The 20277-nt window shown below is 42.4% G+C and overlaps 1 protein-coding gene across 1 annotated transcript in view; it reads left to right on the top strand.

Annotated features, from left to right (window-relative positions):
- The window catches only part of DNAJC27 (DnaJ heat shock protein family (Hsp40) member C27), a 35049-nt gene extending 15149 nt beyond the window's left edge, over positions 1-19900 (top strand). The window contains exons 4-7 of the mRNA XM_058801986.1: positions 966-1130; positions 4736-4858; positions 7734-7894; positions 14940-19900. Of these exons, the coding sequence (XP_058657969.1) occupies positions 966-1130; positions 4736-4858; positions 7734-7894; positions 14940-15072 (582 nt within the window). The 3' untranslated portion in view covers positions 15073-19900. The remainder of the gene's footprint in view (positions 1-965; positions 1131-4735; positions 4859-7733; positions 7895-14939) is intronic.
- Positions 19901-20277: the final 377 nt, after the last annotated feature.

Genomic DNA, 20277 nt, shown 5'->3' with positions numbered 1-20277 from the left:
ATTACATTACATTATATTAACTACATTACATTATATTACGTTGTATTCCATTACTTTACATTACATCATATATCGTATCACATTACATTGCATTATTACACTATATTACATTGTTACATTATATTAATTACATGATATTTTTACATTACATTATGTTTAATTACATTCTGTTATACCGTATTAAATTGTGTTATGCTACATTATGTTATGCTATGTTACAATATTTCAGTACGTTATATTTTGTCATGTTCTATTACAATGTGTTATATTATTACACTACATTTAATTGCAGTACATTAATGCTCTACATTATAATGCATTCTATTGCATATTATAGGTTATATGTTATGTTACATTATACTATACTGTATTATGTATTATGTCATATCACATTATATAACGCATAGATTATATTACATTACATTACATTATATTACATTATATTATATTATATTACATTATATTACATTACATTACATTACATTACATTATATTATATTGTATTACATTACATTACATTACATTATATTATATCACATTACATTACATTATATTACATTATATTACAATATATTACGTTACATTACATTACATTATATTATATTATATTATATTATATTACATTATATTATATTACATTATATTACATTACAATAATATAATATAATATAATATAATATAATATAATATAATATAATGTAATATAAAATAATATAAAATAATATAATACAATATAAAATAATATATACTTATTTTACTTTATTTTATTTTACTTCATTTTATTTTATTTTGTTATATTTTATTTTACTTTATTTTATTTTATTTTATTTTATTTCATTTTATTCAAGGACGTGCAGGGGCGAAAAATTCCCTTTTTCCCCGGAATTTTTTCCTGGAATTTTTTTTCCCCTGGAGTTTTGAATTTTTCCCAGGAATATTTTCGTTTTTCCCCCCTTTTCTCCCAGGTGCGTAACGAGTTCTACAAGGACACGCAGGGGGTGCTGCTGGTGTACGACGTGGGCTCCAAGGAATCCTTCGAGGCGCTCGACTCGTGGCTGGCCGAGATGCGCCGCGAGCTGGGGCCGCACGCCAGCCTGGACAGCGTCGTCTTCGCCGTCTGCGCCAACAAGGTACGCCATTTTCCAGAAAATTCTGGGAATTTTGGGAATTCTGGAAGTTTGTTCCTGATTGGATCCCGTGGGATTGAAATTGTGGGAATTTCGGGAATTCTGGAGATGTTTTAGGGGTTTTGTTCCAGGCTGGGGCCGCACGCCAGCCTGGACAGCGTCGTCTTCGCCTTCTGCGCCAACAAGGTACGCCATTTTCCAGAAAATTCTGGGAATTTTGGGAATTCTGGAAGTTTGTTCCTGATTGGATCCCGTGGGATTGAAATTGTGGGAATTTCGGGAACTCTGGAGATGTTTTAGGGGTTTTGTTCCAAGCTGGGGCCGCACGCCAGCCTGGACAGCGTCGTCTTCGCCGTCTGCGCCAACAAGGTACGCCATTTTCCAGAAAATTCTGGGAATTTTGGGAATTCTGGAAGTTTGTTCCTGATTGGATCCCGTGGGATCGAAATTGTGGGAATTTCGGGAATTCTGGAGATGTTTTAGGGGTTTTGTTCCAAGCTGGGGCCGCACGCCAGCCTGGACAGCGTCGTCTTCGCCGTCTGCGCCAACAAGGTACGCGATTTTCCAGAAAATTCTGGGAATTTTGGGAATTCTGGAAGTTTTGTTCCTGATTGGATCCTGTGGGATTGAAATTGTGGGAATTGCGGGAACTCTGGAGATGTTTTAGGGGTTTTGTTCCAAGCTGGGGCCGCACGCCAGCCTGGACAGCGTCGTCTTCGCCGTCTGCGCCAACAAGGTACGCGATTTTCCAGAAAATTCTGGGAATTTTGGGAATTCTGGAAGTTTGTTCCTGATTGGATCCCGTGGGATTGAAATTGTGGGAATTTCGGGAATTCTGGAGATGTTTTAGGGTTTTTGTTCCAGGCTGGGGCCGCACGCCAGCCTGGACAGCGTCGTCTGCGCCAACAAGGTACCCGAATTCTGGGAATTCCAGAAAATGCTGGGAATTCTGGAGAGGTTCTGGGGGTTTTCTTTGGATCTTGACTGAATCCAGAGGGTTGGGAATGATGGGAATGTCAGGAATTCCACAGTGGACTCGTGGCTGGCCGAGATGCGCTGCGAGCTGGGGCCGCACGCCAGCCTGGACAGCGTCGTCTTCGCCGTCTGCGCCAGCAAGGTACAGTGTTCATTCCCAATTTTCCCGTGGTTTATTCCCAATTTTCCCGGGGTTTATTCCCGTTTTTCCCGTTGTTTATTCCCAGGTAGACGTGGAAAAGCTGCGGGTGTTTATTTCACATTTTCCCATTGGTTATTCCCGTTTTTCCCGTTGTTTATTCCCAGGTGGATGTGGAAAAGCTGCGGGTGTTTATTTCACATTTTCCCGTTGGTTATTCCCAATTTTCCCGTGGACGCGGGGAAGCTGTGGGTGTTTATTTTATTATTCCCATTGTTTATTCCTAATTTTCCCATTGTTTATTCCCATTTTTCCCATTGTTTATTCTCAGTTGCACGCGGGGAAGCTGCGGGTGTGTATTTCACATTTTCCCAGTGATTATTTCACATTTTCCTGTTGTTTATTTCACATTTTCCCATTATTTATTCCCAGTTTTCCCGTTGTTTATTCCCAGATGGACGCGGGGAAGCTGCAGGTGTTTATTTCACATTTTCCCATTGTTTATTCCAAATTTTCCCATTATTTGTTCCTAATTTTCCCGTTGTTTATTCCCATTTTTCTGGCTGTTTTTCCTGTTGTTTATTCCCAGGTGGACGCGGGGAAGCTGTGGGTGTTTATTCCCAGATTTCCTGTTGTTCATTCCCGTTTTTCCCGTTGTTTATTTGCAGGTGGACGCAGGAAAGCTGCGGGTGTTTATTTCATTATTCCCATTGTTTATTCCCATTTTTCCCGTGGTTTATTCCCAGGTGGATGCAGGGAAGCTGCGGGTGATTATTCCCAATTTTCCTGTTGTTTATTCCCAATTTTTCCCATTGTTTTCGTTCCCAGGTGGACGCGGGGAAGCTGCGGGTGTTTATTTTATTATTCCCATTGTTTATTCCCAATTTTCCCGTTGTTTATTCCCAATTTTCCCGTTGTTTATTCCCAGGTGGACACGGGGAAGCTGCGGGTGTTTATTTCACATTATCCCATTGTTATTCCCAATTTTCTCGTTGTTTATTTCACATTTTCCCGTTGTTTATTCCCATTGTTTTTCCCATCGTTCCCAGGTGGATGCGGGGAAGCTGCGGGTGATTATTTCACATTTTCCCATTGTTTATTCCCATTTGTCCCGTTGTTTATTCCCATTTTTCCTGTGGTTTATTCCCAGGTGGACGCGGGGAAGCTGCGGGTGTTTATTTCACATTATCCCGTTGTTTATTCCCAATTTTCCTGTTGTTTATTCCCGTTTTTCCCATGGTTTATTCCCATTTTTCCCGTTGTTTATTCCAAATTTTCCCGTTGTTTATTCCCAGTTCTCCTGTTGTTTATTCCTGTTTTTCCCATGGTTATTCCCAGGTGGACAAGCGGGCAAGCTGCAGGTGTTTATTTTATTTTTCCAATTGTTTGTTCCCATTGTTATTCCCGTGGTTTATTCCCAGGTGGACGCGGGGAAGCTGCGGGTGTTTATTTTATTATTCCCATTGTTTATTTCACTTTTTCCCGTGGTTTATTCCCAGGTGGACGTGGGGAAGCTGCGCGTGATTAATTTATTATTCCCACTGTTTATTTCACTTTTTCCCGTGGTTTATTCCCAGGTGGACGCGGTTAAGCTGCGGGTGATTATTTTATTATTCCCATTGTTTATTCCCATTTTTCCCGTTGTTTATTCCCGTTTTTACCATTTTAATTTCCAGATGGACGCGGGGAAGCTGCGGGTGTTTATGTCACATTTTCCCGTTGTTTATTCCCAATTTTCCCGTTGCTTTTCCTGTGGTTTATTCCCAGGTGGACGCGGGGAAGCTGCGGGTGATTATTTTATTATTCCCATTGTTTATTTCAAATTTTCCTGGTGTTTATTCCCATTGTTTTTCCCGTGGTTTATTCCCAGGTGGACGCGGGGAAGCTGCGGTTGATTATTTTATTATTCCCATTGTTTATTTCACTTTTTCCCGTGGTTTATTCCCAGGTGGACGCGGGGAAGCTGCGGGTGATTATTTCATTATTCCCATTGTTTATTTCGCTTTTTCCCGTGGTTTATTCCCAGGTGGACGCGGGGAAGCTGCGGGTGATTATTTTATTATTCCCATTGTTTATTTCACTTTTTCCCGTGGTTTATTCCCAGGTGGACGTGGGGAAGCTGCGGGTGATTATTTCATTATTCCCATTGTTTATTTCGCTTTTTCCCGTGGTTTATTCCCAGGTGGACGCGGGGAAGCTGCGGGTGATTATTTTATTATTCCCATTGTTTATTTCACTTTTTCCCGTGGTTTATTCCCAGGTGGACGCGGGGAAGCTGCGGGTGATTATTTCATTATTCCCATTGTTTATTTCACTTTTTCCCGTGGTTTATTCCCAGGTGGACGCGGGGAAGCTGCGGGTGATTATTTCATTATTCCCATTGTTTATTTCGCTTTTTCCCGTGGTTTATTCCCAGGTGGACGCGGGGAAGCTGCGGGTGATTATTTCATTATTCCCATTGTTTATTTCACTTTTTCCCGTGGTTTATTCCCAGGTGGACGCGGGGAAGCTGCGCGTGGTGGACGAGAGCGAGGGGCGGCTCTGGGCCGAGAGCCGCGGGTTCCTCTACTGGGAGACCTCGGCGCAGAGCGGGGAGGGCATCCAGGAGATGTTCCAGGTGGGGAACCCCAAAAATCCGGGAATTCTGGGAATCCCCTGGGAATTCTGGGTGGTGTTCCAGGTGGGGGCTGTCCTGGGAGCTCTGGGAGATGTTCTGGGTGGGAATTCCTGGTGGGATTTGGGGTGGAAATGTGGGACGAAGGGATGGGTGGGAACGATCCGAGAGATGTTCCGGGCGGGATTTCTGGGAATTCCGGCTTTTTCTTGGGAAGGGTTTGGGGTTTGGATCCGAGATTGTCCCGGGATCGTCCCAGGAATGGGATCTGGGATTGTTGGGGTCGCCCTGGGGAAGGGTTTGGGGTTTGGATCCGGGATTTTCCTGGGAAGGGACTGGGAACGGGATCCAGGGTTTTTCCGGAAATAGGCAGGGAGTGGGATCGGGGATTGTTGGGATCGCCCTGGGGTCCCAAGGGTTCGGGATCTGGATCTGGGATTGTCCTGGGATTATCCTGGGAAATGGATCTTTGGGATTTTTGGGATTGGCCCGGGAAGGAACGGGATCTTGGGTCTGGGATTGTCCTGGGAGAAGTTTGAGAATTGGATCTGGGATTGTCGGGATCGCCCCGGGAAGGGTTCGGGAATTGGATCCAGGATTGTCCTGGGATCATCCTGGGAATGGGATCTTTGGGATTTCTGGGAGTGGCCCATGGGGTGTGGATGTGGGATTGTCCTGGGATCATCCAAAAAATGGACCTGGGATCGTTGGGAATATCCTGGGAAGGGGCTGGGAATGGGATCCAAGATTTTCCTGGGAAAGGACAAGGAAGGGGATCCGGAATTGTTGGGTGTGAAGGGCCAAAAAACCCCCCAAAAGCCTAAAAAAACCCCCCTGAAAATCCCAAAAAAACGCCAAAAAAACCCTAAAAGATCCCCAAAAAATTAAAAAAATCCCCAAAAAATCCCCAAACCATTTTCCTGGGCTCTAATTCCCGTTGTGCATCCCAGAACTTCTCCTCGGCCGTGGTGGAGCTGTGTGAGAACGGGGGCAAGCGGCCGCCGGGCGGCTCCGGGCTCAGCTTCCCGCGCGAGCAGGCCGACGCCATCCAAAAAACCCCAACAAACCCCAAAAAATCCCCCAAAAAATCCCCAAAAAATCCCCAGTAAAACCCCCCAAAAATAATGAAAAAATTAAAAAAAAATCCAAAAAAATCACCAAAAAAATCACCAAAAAAATCCCAAAAAAATACCCCAAAAATCCCCCCAAAATTGAAAAAAATACCTAAAAAATTCCCAAAAAATCCCAAAAAAATATCAAAAAATCACCAAAAAAAATCCAAAAAAATCCACAAAAAAAAAAAAAAATCAAAAAAAGTCCCAAAAAAATCACAAAAAATTTACAAAAAATCCCAATAAAATACCAAAAAAATTTTTTAAAAATCCCCAAAATATCGAAAAAAATACCTAAAAAATTCCCAAAAAATCCCAAAAAAATCCCAAAAAATCACCAAAAAAATCCAAAAAAATCCACAAAAAAATAAAAAAAAATTCCCAAAAAAATCCCAAAAAATCCCAATAAAATACCAAAAAAATTTAAAAAAAAATCGAAAAAAATACCTAAAAATACCTAAAAAATTCCCCAAAAAATCCCAAAAAATTCCAAAAAAAAAACCCCAAAAATTCCCCCCAAATTTTTCCTGGTTGCTGCTTTGTGCTGGAACTTTCCAGAACTTCTCCTCGGCCATGGTGGAGCTGTGTGAGAACGGGGGCAAGCGGCCGCCGGGCGGCTCCGGGCTCAGCTTCCCACACGAGCAGGCCGACGCCATCCAAAAAACCCCAACAAACCCCAGAAAATCCCCCAAAAAATCCCCAAAAAATCCCCAGTAAAACCCCCCAAAAATAATGAAAAAAAAAAAAAAAAAATTCCTAAAAAATCACCAAAAAAATCACCAAAAAAATCCCCAAAAATCACCAAAAAAAAATCCAAAATAATCCACAAAAAAATAAAAAAAGTCCCAAAAAAATCCCAAAAAATTTCTAAAACATCCCAATAAAATTCCAAAAAAATACCCCAAAAATCCCCAAAAAATCGAAAAAAACCCCTAAAAAATTCCCAAAAAATCCCAAAAAAATCCCAAAAAATCACAAAAAAAAAATCCAAAAAAATCCACAAAAAATCAAAAAAGGCCCCAAAAAAAATCCCCAAAAATTTCCAAAAAATCCCAATAAAATACCAAAAAAATTAAAAAAAAAATCGAAAAAAATCGAAAAAAATACCTAAAAAATTCCCAAAAAATCCCAAAAAAATCCCAAAAAATCACCAAAAAATCCCCAAAAAATCCCAAAAAATTTCCAAAAAATCCCAATAAAATACTAAAAAAATTTAAAAAAATCGAAAAAAATCCCTAAAAAAATCCCAAAACATCCCAAAAATTCCCCCCAAATTTTTCCTGGTTGCTGCTTTGTGCTGGAACTTTCCAGAACTTCTCCTCGGCCATGGTGGAGCTGTGTGAGAACGGGGGCAAGCGGCCGCCGGGCGGCTCCGGGCTCAGCTTCCCGCGCGAGCAGGCCGACGCCATCCAAAAAACCCCAACAAACCCCAGAAAATCCCCCAAAAAATCCCCAAAAAATCCCCAGTAAAACCCCCCAAAAATAATGAAAAAAAAAAAAAAAATCCAAAAAAATCACCAAAAAAATCCCTAAAAAATCCCAAAAAATCCCCAAAAAAATCACCAAAAATCACAAAAAAAAAAAAAAAATCCAAAAAAAACCCACAAAAAATAAAAAAAAATTCCCAAAAAAAATCCCAAAAAAATTCCAAAAAATCCCAATAAAATACCAAAAAATTTAAAGAAAATCGACAAAAATCCCTAAAAAAATCCCAAAAAATCCCAAAAATTCCCCCCAAAATGCTGATTTGTGCTGGAACTTTCCAGAACTTCTACTCGGCCATCGTGGAGGTGTGTGAGAACGGGGGCAAGCGGCCGCCGGGCGGCTCCGGGCTCAGCTTCACGCGCGAGCAGGCCGACGCCATCCGCAGGATCCGCGGCAGCAAGGACAGCTGGGACATGCTGGGGCTCAAACCCGGAGCGTCCAGGTGGGGAGAACGGGGGAAAACGGGAATTGTCCAAAATCTGCAATTTCTGAGGGAAAAGGTGAAATTCCTGTGGGAAAAAATCTGAATTTCCATGGGAAAACGTGGAGGGAAAGGGTAAAATTTATTCTGGAGGAACTGGAATTACTGCACTAAACCCTCAAGAATTGCCATGGAAACCCCAAAATTCCTGCCCTGAACCCCAGAATTCCCATGGGAACCCCAAAATTCCTGAGGGGAAACCCCCAGAATTCCCATGGAAACCCCAAAATTCCTGCTCTTAATCCCATGGAAACCCCAAAATTCCTGCCCTGAACCCCCAGAATTCCCATGGAAACCCCAAAATTCCTGCCCTAAACCTTCAAGAATTCCCATGGAAACCCCAAAATTCCTGCCCTGAACCCCAGAATTGCCATGGAAACCCCAAAATTCCTGCCCTAAACCCTCAAGAATTCCCATGGAAACCCCAAAATTCCTGCTCTTAATCCCATGGAAACCCCAAAATTCCTGCCCTGAACCCCAGAATTCCCATGGAAACCCCAAAATTCCTGCCCTAAACCCCCAGAATTCCCATGGAAACCCCAAAATTCCTGCCCTGAACCCCAGAATTGCCATGGGAACCCCAAAATTCCTGCCCTGAACCCCCAGAATTCCCATGGAAACCCCAAAATTCCTGCCCTAAACCTTCAAGAATTCCCATGGAAACCCCAAAATTCCTGCTCTAAATCCCATGGAAACCCCAAAATTCCTGCCCTGAACCCCAGAATTCCCATGGAAACCCCAAAATTCCTGCCCTGAACCCCCAGAATTCCCATGGAAACCCCAAAATTCCTGCCCTAAACCCCCAGAATTCCCATGGAAACCCCAAAATTCCTGCCCTGAACCCCAGAATTGCCATGGAAACCCCAAAATTCCTGCCCTAAACCCTCAAGAATTCCCATGGAAACCCCAAAATTCCTGCCCTGAACCCCCAGAATTCCCATGGAAATCCCAAAATTCCTGCCCTGAACCCCCAGAATTCCCATGGAAACCCCAAAATTCCTGCCCTGAACCCCAGAATTCCCATGGGAACCCCAAAATTCCTGCCCTGAACCCCAGAATTCCCATGGGAACCCCAAAATTCCTGCCCTAAACCTTCAAGAATTCCCATGGAAACCCCAAAATTCCTGCCCTGAACCCCCAGAATTCCCATGGGAACCCCAAAATTCCTGCCCTGAACCCCAGAATTCCCATGGGAACCCCAAAATTCCTGCCCTGAACCCCCAGAATTCCCATGGAAACCCCAAAATTCCTGCCCTGAACCCCCAGATTTCCCTCAAGAATTCTCTTGAAAAGCCAAAATTCCTGAGGGAACACCTGGAATTCCTGTGGGAAGAGCCAAAATTCTTGTAGGAAGAACCTGGAATTCATGAGGGAAAAGGTGAAATTCCGTGCAAAAAACCCAAATTTCCCTCAAGAATTCCCAGAGAAACCCCAAAATTCCCACTCTAAACCCCAGATTTCCCTCAAGAATTCCCATGGGAACCCCAAAATTCCTGCCCTAAACCCTCAAGAATTCCCATGGAAACCCCAAAATTCCTGCCCTAAACCCCAGATTTCCCATGGGAACCCCAAAATTCCTCCCCTTAACCCCAGAATTCCCATGGAAACCCCAAAATTCCTGCTCTAAATCCCATGGAAACCCCAAAATTCCTGCCCTGAACCCCCAAGAATTCCCATGGAAACCCCAAAATTCCTGCCCTGAACCCCAGAATTCCCATGGGAACCCCAAAATTCCTGCCCTGAACCCCCAGAATTGCCATGGGAACCCCAAAATTCCTGCCCTGAACCCCCAGATTTCCCTCAAGAATTCTCTTGAAAAGCCAAAATTCCTGAGGGAACACCTGGAATTCCTGTGGGAAGAGCCAAAATTCTTGTAGGAAGAACCTGGAATTCATGAGGGAAAAGGTGAAATTCCGTGCAAAAAACCCAAATTTCCCTCAAGAATTCCCAGAGAAACCCCAAAATTCCCACTCTAAACCCCAGATTTCCCTCAAGAATTCCCATGGGAACCCCAAAATTCCTGCCCTAAACCCTCAAGAATTCCCATGGAAACCCCAAAATTCCTGCCCTAAACCCCAGATTTCCCATGGGAACCCCAAAATTCCTCCCCTTAACCCCAGAATTCCCATGGAAACCCCAAAATTCCTGCTCTAAATCCCATGGAAACCCCAAAATTCCTGCCCTGAACCCCCAAGAATTCCCATGGAAACCCCAAAATTCCTGCCCTGAACCCCAGAATTCCCATGGGAACCCCAAAATTCCTGAGGGGAAACCCCAGAATTCCCATGGAAACCCCAAAATTCCTGCCCTGAACCCCCAGATTTCCCTCAAGAATTCTCTTGAAAAGCCAAAATTCCTGAGGGAACACCTGGAATTCCTGTGGGAAGAGCCAAAATTCTTGTAGGAAGAACCTGGAATTCATGAGGGAAAAGGTGAAATTCCGTGCAAAAAACCCAAATTTCCCTCAAGAATTCCCAGAGAAACCCCAAAATTCCCACTCTAAACCCCAGATTTCCCTCAAGAATTCCCATGGGAACCCCAAAATTCCTGCCCTAAACCCTCAAGAATTCCCATGGAAACCCCAAAATTCCTGCCCTGAACCCCAGATTTCCCATGGGAACCCCAAAATTCCTCCCCTTAACCCCAGAATTCCCATGGAAACCCCAAAATTCCTGCTCTAAATCCCATGGAAACCCCAAAATTCCTGCCCTGAACCCCCAAGAATTCCCATGGGAACCCCAAAATTCCTGCCCTGAACCCCAGAATTCCCATGGGAACCCCAAAATTCCTGCCCTGAACCCCCAGAATTGCCATGGGAACCCCAAAATTCCTGCCCTGAACCCCCAGATTTCCCTCAAGAATTCTCTTGAAAAGCCAAAATTCCTGAGGGAACACCTGGAATTCCTGTGGGAAGAGCCAAAATTCTTGTAGGAAGAACCTGGAATTCATGAGGGAAAAGGTGAAATTCCGTGCAAAAAACCCAAATTTCCCTCAAGAATTCCCATGGGAACCCCAAAATTCCCACTCTAAACCCCAGATTTCCCTCAAGAATTCCCATGGGAACCCCAAAATTCCTGCCCTAAACCCTCAAGAATTCCCATGGAAACCCCAAAATTCCTGCCCTAAACCCCAGAATTCCCATGGAAACCCCAAAATTCCTCCCCTTAACCCCAGAATTCCCATGGAAACCCCAAAATTCCTGCTCTAAATCCCATGGAAACCCCAAAATTCCTGCCCTGAACCCCCAAGAATTCCCATGGAAACCCCAAAATTCCCACTCTAAACCCCAGATTTCCCATGGAAACCCCAAAATTCCTGCCCTGAACCCCAGAATTCCCATGGGAACCCCAAAATTCCTGAGGGGAAACCCCAGAATTCCCATGGAAACCCCAAAATTCCTGCCCTGAACCCCCAGATTTCCCTCAAGAATTCTCTTGAAAAGCCAAAATTCCTGAGGGGACACCTGGAATTCCTGTGGGAAGAGCCAAAATTCTTGTAGGAAGAACCTGGAATTCATGAGGGAAAAGGTGAAATTCCGTGCAAAAAACCCAAATTTCCCTCAAGAATTCCCAGAGAAACCCCAAAATTCCCACTCTAAACCCCAGATTTCCCTCAAGAATTCCCATGGGAACCCCAAAATTCCTGCCCTGAACCCCAAGAATTCCCATGGAAACCCCAAAATTCCTGCCCTGAACCCCCAGAATTCCCATGGAAACCCCAAAATTCCTGCCCTGAACCCCAGAATTCCCATGGGAACCCCAACGTCCCTGCCAGACAAACCCAAATTTCCCTCCAGAATTCCCAGAGAAACCCCAAAATTCCCACTCTAAACCCCAGATTTCCCTCAAGATTCCCCATGGAAAAGCCAAAATTCCCGTGGGAAAAGCCCAGAATTCCCATGGAAACCCCAAAATCCTTTCCAGAAAAATCCACATTTCCCTCCGGAATCTCCATGGGAACCCCAAAATCCCTGCCCGAAAAACCCAGATTTCCCTCAGGAATTCCCAGGGAAAACGTGGAATTCCTGTGGGGAAACCTGGAATTCCTGTGGGAAAAGCCGAAATTCCTGCAGGAAAAAATCAGAATTCCTGAGGGAAAAACTGAAATCCCTGCCAGGAAAACCCGGATTTCCCTCAGGAATTCCCGTGGGAACCCCAAAACCCCAGGGTTTCACCCCAAAATTCCATATTTTCTCTCAGAATTCCCAGATTTTTCCCAAAATGTCGATTTTTTACCCCGTTTTTGCAGGGAGGAGGTGACGAGGGCGTACCGGCGCCTGGCCGTGCTGCTGCACCCCGACAAGTGCCTGGGCCCTGAACCCCAAAATCCCATTATTTCACCCCAAAATCCCATTATTTCACCCCAAAATTCCGTATTTTCCCTCAGAATTCCCTGATTTTTCCCAAAATCTCGTTTTTTCTCCCCGTTTTAGGGTGGAGCTGACGCGTGCGTACCGGCGCCTGGCTGTGCTGCTGCACCCCTGAACCCCAGAATTGCCATGGAAAAATCCCATTATTTCACCCCAAAATCCCATTATTTCACCCCAAAATCCCATTATTTCGCCCCAAAATCCCGTATTTTCCCTCAGAATTCCCTGATTTTTCCCAAAATCTCGTTTTTTCTCCCCGTTTTAGGGAGGAGGTGACGTGGGCGTACCGGCGCCTGGCTGTGCTGCTGCACCCCGACAAGTGCCTGGGCCCTGAACCCCAAAATCCCATTATTTCACCCCAAAATCCCATTATTTCACCCCAAAATCCCATTATTTCACCCCAAAATTCCATATTTTCCCTCAGAATTTCATTATTTTTCCCAAAATCTCGTTCTTTCTCCCCGTTTTAGGGAGGAGGTGACGCGGGCGTACCGGCGCCTGGCCGTGCTGCTGCACCCCTGAACCCCACAACTCCCATGGAAAAATCCCATTATTTCACCCCAAAATCCCATTATTTCACCCCAAAATCCCATATTTTCCCCTCAGAATTTCCTGATTTTTCCCAAAATCTCGTTTTTTCTCCCCGTTTTAGGGAGGAGGTGACGCGGGCGTACCGGCGCCTGGCCGTGCTGCTGCACCCCGACAAGTGCCTGGCGCCTGAACCCCAAAATCCCATTATTTCACCCCAAAATCCCATTATTTCACCCCAAAATTCCATATTTCCCCTCAGAATTTCATTATTTTTCCCAAAATTCTGATTTTTTTCCCCATTTTCTTCGCAGGGAGGAGGTGACGCGCGCGTACCGGCGCCTGGCCGTGCTGCTGCACCCCTGAACCCCAGAATTGCCATGGAAAAATCCCATTATTTGACCCCAAAATCCCATTATTTCACCCCAAAATCCCATTATTTCACCCCAAAATCCCGTATTTCCCCTCAGAATTTCATGATTTTTCCCAAAATCTCGTTTTTTCTCCCCGTTTTAGGGAGGAGGTGACGCGGGCGTACCGGCGCCTGGCCGTGCTGCTGCACCCCTGAACCCCACAACTCCCATGGAAAAATCCCATTATTTCACCCCAAAATCCCATTATTTCACCCCAAAATCCCATATTTCCCCTCAGAATTCCCTGATTTTTCCCAAAATCTCGTTTTTTCTCCCCGTTTTAGGGAGGAGGTGACGCGTGCGTACCGGCGCCTGGCCGTGCTGCTGCACCCCTGAACCCCAGAATTGCCATGGAAAAATCCCATTATTTCACCCCAAAATCCCATTATTTCACCCCAAAATCCCATTATTTCACCCCAAAATCCCGTATTTCCCCTCAGAATTTCATGATTTTTCCCAAAATCTCGTTTTTTCTCCCCGTTTTAGGGAGGAGGTGACGCGGGCGTACCGGCGCCTGGCCGTGCTGCTGCACCCCGACAAGTGCCTGGGCCTGAACCCCAAAATCCCATTATTTCACCCCAAAATCCCATTATTTCACCCCAAAATCCCATTATTTCACCCCAAAATCCCATTATTTCACCCCAAAATCCCATATTTTCCCCTCAGAATTTCCTGATTTTTCCCAAAATCTCGTTTTTTCTCCCCGTTTTAGGGAGGAGGTGACGCGGGCGTACCGGCGCCTGGCCGTGCTGCTGCACCCCGACAAGTGCCTGGGCCTGAACCCCAAAATCCCATTATTTCACCCCAAAATCCCATTATTTCACCCCAAAATCCCATTATTTCACCCCAAAATCCCGTATTTCCCCTCAGAATTCCCTGATTTTTCCCAAAATCTCGTTTTTTCTCCCCGTTTTAGGGTGGAGCTGACGCGTGCGTACCGGCGCCTGGCCGTGCTGCTGCACCCCTGAACCCCACAACTCCCATGGAAAAATCCCATTATTTCACCCCAAAATCCCATTATTTCACCCCAAAATCCCATATTTCCCCTCAGAATTCCCTGATTTTTCCCAAAATCTCGTTTTTTCTCCCCATTTTAGGGAGGAGGTGACGCGGGCGTACCGGCGCCTGGCCGTGCTGCTGCACCCCGACAAGTGCCTGGGCCCTGAACCCCAAAATCCCATTATTTCACCCCAAAATCCCATTATTTCACCCCAAAATTCCATATTTCCCCTCAGAATTTCATTATTTTTCCCAAAATTCAGATTTTTTTCCCCATTTTCTTCGCAGGGAGGAGGTGACGCGCGCGTACCGGCGCCTGGCCGTGCTGCTGCACCCCGACAAGTGCCTGGGCCCTGAACCCCAAAATCCCATTATTTCACCCCAAAATCCCATTATTTCACCCCAAAATCCCATTATTTCACCCCAAAATCCCGTATTTCCCCTCAGAATTTCCTGATTTTTCCCAAAATCTCGTTTTTTCTCCCCGTTTTAGGGAGGAGGTGACGCGGGCGTACCGGCGCCTGGCCGTGCTGCTGCACCCTGACAAGTGCCTGGGCCTGAACCCCAAAATCCCATTATTTCACCCCAAAATCCCATTATTTCACCCCAAAATCCCATTATTTCACCCCAAAATCCCGTATTTCCCCTCAGAATTTCCTGATTTTTCCCAAAATCTCGTTTTTTCTCCCCGTTTTAGGGAGGAGGTGACGCGGGCGTACCGGCGCCTGGCCGTGCTGCTGCACCCCGACAAGTGCCTGGCGCCCGGCTCCGAGGACGCCTTCAAGGCCGTGGTCAACGCCCGCACCGCCCTCCTCAAGAACATCAAGTGACCCCAAAAACCCCAAAATCCCCAAATCTCCGTCTCCGGGACGGGATCGGCGTCGGGGCCGGGCGGGGACGCGCCTTCGCCGGCATTCCGGGGGTTTATTCCCGTTTTTTTTGGTGTTGTTCCCAATTTTCTGTGAATTATTTGCGATTTTTCCTGAGGGCAATTGGCGGGTTTTGGGGGCGGTTCCCGTTTTCCCTGGGCGTTATTCCCGTTTTTCTCAGCGTTATTCCAGGATTTCTGTGGGTTATTCCCAGTTTTCTGAGTTATTCCCAGTTTCCTCAGAGTTATCCCCATTTTTTTGGGGTTTTACTCCCATTTTTCTGTGAGTTATTCCCAGTTTTCCTCAATTATTCCCATTTTTCTGTGAGTTATTCCTATTTTTCTGTGAGTTATTCCCATTTTTCCAGGGACTTATTCCCATTTTTCCGTGATTTATTCCCATTTTTCTGTTCCCATTCTTCCAGGAATTATTCCCATTTTTCCGATCCCATATTTCTGTGAGTTATTCCCATTTTTCCTCAATTATTCCCATTTTTCCAGGTGGTTCTTCCCATTTTTCTGTGAGTTATTCCCATTTTTCCAAGGGTTATTCCCATTTTTCTGTTCCCATTTTTCTGTGAGTTATTCCCATTTTTCCATGATTTATTCCCATTTTTCTGTTCCCATTTTTCCAGGGGGTTATTCCCATTTTTCCGTTCCCATTTTTCTGTTCCCATTTTTCTGTGGGTTATTCCCATTTTTCCATGAGTTATTCCCATTTTTCCATGCCCATTTTCCAAGGATTATTCCCATTTTTCCTCAATTATTCCCGGTTTTCTGAGTTATTCCCAGTTTCCTCAGAGTTATCCCCATTTTTTGGGGTTTTACTCCCATTTTTCTGTGAGTTATTCCCAGTTTTCCTCAATTATTCCCACTTTTCCAAGCGTTATTCCCGTTTTTCCATTCCCATTTTTCTGATGATTATTCCCATTTTTCCGTGATTTATTCCCATTTTTCGGTTCCCATTTTTCTGTGAATTATTCCCATTTTTCCGTTCCCATTTTTCTGTGAGTTATTCCCATTTTTCCATGATTTATTCCCGATTTTTCTGTTCCCATTCTTCCAGGAATTATTCCCATTTTTCCGATCCCATATTTCTGTGAGTTATTCCCATTTTTCCTCAATTATTCCCATTTTTCTGTGAGTTATTCCCATTTTTCTGTTCCCATTTTGCTGTGAGTTATTCCCGTTTTTCCAAGGATTATTCCCATTTTTCCTCAATTATTCCCATTTTCCCAGGTGGTTATTCCCATTTTTCTACGAGTTATTCCCATTTTTCCAAGGATTATTCTCATTTTTCTGTTCCCATATTTCTGTGAGTTATTCCCATTTTTCCAGGATTTATTCCCATTTTTCCGTTCCCATTTTTCTATGAGTTATTCCCATTTTTCCTCGATTATTCCCATTTTCCAGGGGGTTATTCCCATTTTCCTCAGAGCTATTCCCAATTTTTGGGGTTTTATTCCCATTTTTCTGTGGGTTATTCCCATTTTTCTGTTCCCATTTTTCTGTGAGTTATTCCCGTTTTTCCAAGGGTTATTCCCATTTTTCCTCAATTATTCCCGGTTTTCTGAGTTATTCCCAGTTTCCTCAGAGTTATCCCCATTTTTTTGGGTTTTATTCCCATTTTTCTGTGAGTTATTCCCAGTTTTCCTCAATTATTCCCATTTTTCTGTGAGTTATTCCCATTTTTCAGTTTCCATTTTTCTGATGATTATTCCCATTTTTCCGTGATTTATTCCCATTTTTCTGTTCCCATTTTTCTGTGAGTTATTCCCATTTTTCCAAGGATTATTCCCATTTTTCCGTTCCCATTTTTCTGATGATTATTCCCATTTTTCCGTGATTTATTCCCATTTTTCTGTTCCCATTCTTCTGTGAGTTATTCCCATTTTTCCTCAATTATTCCCATTTTTCCTCAGTTATTCCCAGTTTCCTCAGAGTTATTCCCATTTTTTGGGGTTTTATTCCCATTTTTCTGTGAGTTATTCCCAGTTTTTCTGGGGTCATTCCCGATTTTCTGAGTGTTATTCCCATCATTTTTTTGGGAGGTTTATTTCCAATTTTCTATCGGTTATTCCCATTTTTCTTTGAGTTTTTCCCATTTTTCCAAGGGTTATTCCCATTTTTCTGTTCCCATTTTTCTGTGAGTTATTCCCATTTTTCCATGATTTATTCCCATTTTTCTGTTCCCATTTTTCTGTGAGTTATTCCCATTTTTCCCGTGATTTAATCCCATTTTTCCGTTCCCAGTTTCCTGTGAGTTATTCCCATTTTTCTGTTCCCATTTTTCCAAGGATTATTCCCATTTTTCCAAGGGTTATTCCCATTTTTCTGTTCCCATTTTTCTGTGAGTTATTCCCATTTTTCCAGGAATTATTCCCATTTTTCCGATCCCATATTTCTGTGAGTTATTCCCATTTTTCCTCAATTATTCCCATTTTTCCAGGGGTTATTCCCATTTTTCTGTTCCCATTTTTCCTCAATTATTCCCATTTTTCTGTGATTTATTCCCATTTTCCCAAGGATTATTCCCATTTTTCTGTGATTTGTTCCCATTTTTCCAACATTTATTCCCATTTTCCTGAGGATTTTTCCCAATTTTCCAAAAATTATTCCCATTTTCCCAGGGATTATTCCCATTTTTCTGTTCCCATTTTTCTGTGAGTTATTCCCATTTTTCCTCAATTATTCCCACTTTTCCAGGGTTATTCCCATTTTTCCATTCCCATTTTTCTGTGATTTATTCCCATTTTTCCAAGGGTTATTCCCATTTTTCCGTTCCCAGTTTTCTGTGAGTTATTCCCATTTTTCCAAGGATTATTCCCATTTTCCCAGGGTTTATTCCCATTTTTCCAGGGATTATTCCCATTTTTCTGTTCCCATTTTTCTGTGAGTTATTCCCATTTTTCCTCAATTATTCCCATTTTTCCATTCCCATTTTTCTGTGATTTATTCCCATTTTTCCAAGGATTATTCCCATTTTTCTGTTCCCAGTTTTCTGTGAGTTATTCCCATTTTTCCAAGGATTATTCCCATTTTCCCAGGGTTTATTCCCATTTTTCCAGCGGGTTAATCCCAGTTTTCTGTGATTTATTCCCATTTTTTCCAGGGATTATTCCCATTTTTCCGTTCCCAGTTTTCTGTGAGTTATTCCCATTTTTCTGTTCCCATTTTTCCAAGGATTATTCCCATTTTCCTGTTCCCATTTTTCTGTTCCCACTTTTCTGTGAGTTATTCCCATTTTTCCAGGGGGTTATTCCTGTTTTTCTGTGAGTTATTCCCATTTTTCCATGATTTATTCCCATTTTTCTGTTCCCATTTTTCTGTGAGTTATTCCCATTTTTCCCGTGATTTAATCCCATTTTTCCGTTCCCAGTTTCCTGTGAGTTATTCCCATTTTTCTGTTCCCATTTTTCCAGGGATTATTCCCATTTTTCTGTTCCCACTTTTCTGTGAGTTATTCCCATTTTTCCTCAATTATTCCCATTTTTCCAGGTGGTTATTCCCATATTTCTGTGAGTTATTCCCATTTTTCCATGATTTTTTCCCATTTTTCTGTTCCCATTCTTCCAGGAATTATTCCCATTTTTCCGTTCCCATATTTCTGTGAGTTATTCCCATTTTTCCTCAATTATTCCCATTTTTCCAGGGGGTTATTCCCATTTTTCTGTGATTTATTCCCATTTTTCCAAGGATTATTCCCATTTTTCTGTTCCCATTTTTCTGTGATTTATTCCCATTTTCCCAAGGATTTTTCCCATTTTTCTGTGAGTGTTTCCCATTGTTCCAACATTTATTCCCATTTTCCTGAGGATTATTCCCAATTTTCCAAAAATTATTCCCATTTTCCCAGGGATTATTCCCATTTTCTGTTCCCATTTTTCTGTGAGTTATTCCCATTCTTCCATTATTTATTCCCATTTTTCCAAGGATTATTCCCAATTTTCCAGGGAGTTATTCCCATTTTCCTGTGAGTTATTCCCATTTTTCCATGATTTATTCCCATTTTTCTGTTCCCATTTTCCTGAATTATTCCCATTTTTCCTGAATTACTCCCATTTTTCCAAGGGTCATTCCCATTATTCCAACACTCATTCCCATTTTTCCTGAATTATTCCCAATTTTCCTGTGATTTTCCCCATTTTTCCAGGATTTTCCCCATTTTCCCGCGGTCATTCCCACTTTTCCATGAGTTATTCCCAAATATTTGAAAATTATTCCCAATTTTCCGGGATTTTTCCCAATTTCCCAAGAATTATTCCCATTTTTCCAGGGGTTATTCCCAAATATTTGAAAATTATTCCAAATTTTTCCAGGATTTTTCCCATTTTTCTCAGGATTATTCCCATTTTTCCCGTGGTTTATTCCCATTTTTCCAGGGTTTTTCCCATTTTTCCCGTGGTTTATTCCCATTTTTCTCAGGATTTTTCCCATTTTTCCCAGGATTATTCCCAATTTTTTTGAGTGTCATTCCCAATTTTCGTGGATTTATTCCCAATTTTCCAGGAATTATTCCCATTTTTCTGGATTTTCCCATTTTTCCAACAATTATTCCCATTTTTTTGCGATTATTCCCATTTTTTTGGGTGTTTTTCCCAATTTTCTGGTTTTTTTCCCCAATTTCCCAGGGTGTCCCAATTTGCAATATTTATTGTGAATAAAGATGTATTATTATAATTAAATTAAATTAAATTAATTAAATTAAATTAAATTGAATTACACTGAATTAAAGTGAATGGGATTAAATTAAATTAAATGGATTTAAATGGAATTAAATTAAAAGGAAATTAAATGGAATTAAATTAAATTAAATTATTGTAATTGAACATAATATTAATATTGATGTTAATATAACAATATCAATAAAATATTAATATTAATATTAATATTAATGTTATAATAATACTGTATTAATATTAATACTATATTAATATTACTACTAATATTAACATTAATATTACTATTAATATATTAATATTAATATATTAATATATTAATAATATTAACATTCATATTAAAATTAATATTATATTAATGCCAACATTAATGTTATTTTAATAAAATATTACTATTGACATTAATATTGATATTAATATTAAATTATTACATTTTAATTAAATTCAATCATTACAATTTTTAATTTCAGGGGCTCTCAGGCAAAAAA

Source organism: Ammospiza caudacuta, chromosome 3 (genome assembly GCF_027887145.1).
Source record: "Ammospiza caudacuta isolate bAmmCau1 chromosome 3, bAmmCau1.pri, whole genome shotgun sequence".
Classification (NCBI taxonomy): Eukaryota; Metazoa; Chordata; class Aves; order Passeriformes; family Passerellidae; genus Ammospiza; species Ammospiza caudacuta.
The sequence above is the reverse complement of the archived record's forward strand: the minus strand, read 5'-3'. Positions and strand labels throughout refer to the sequence as shown.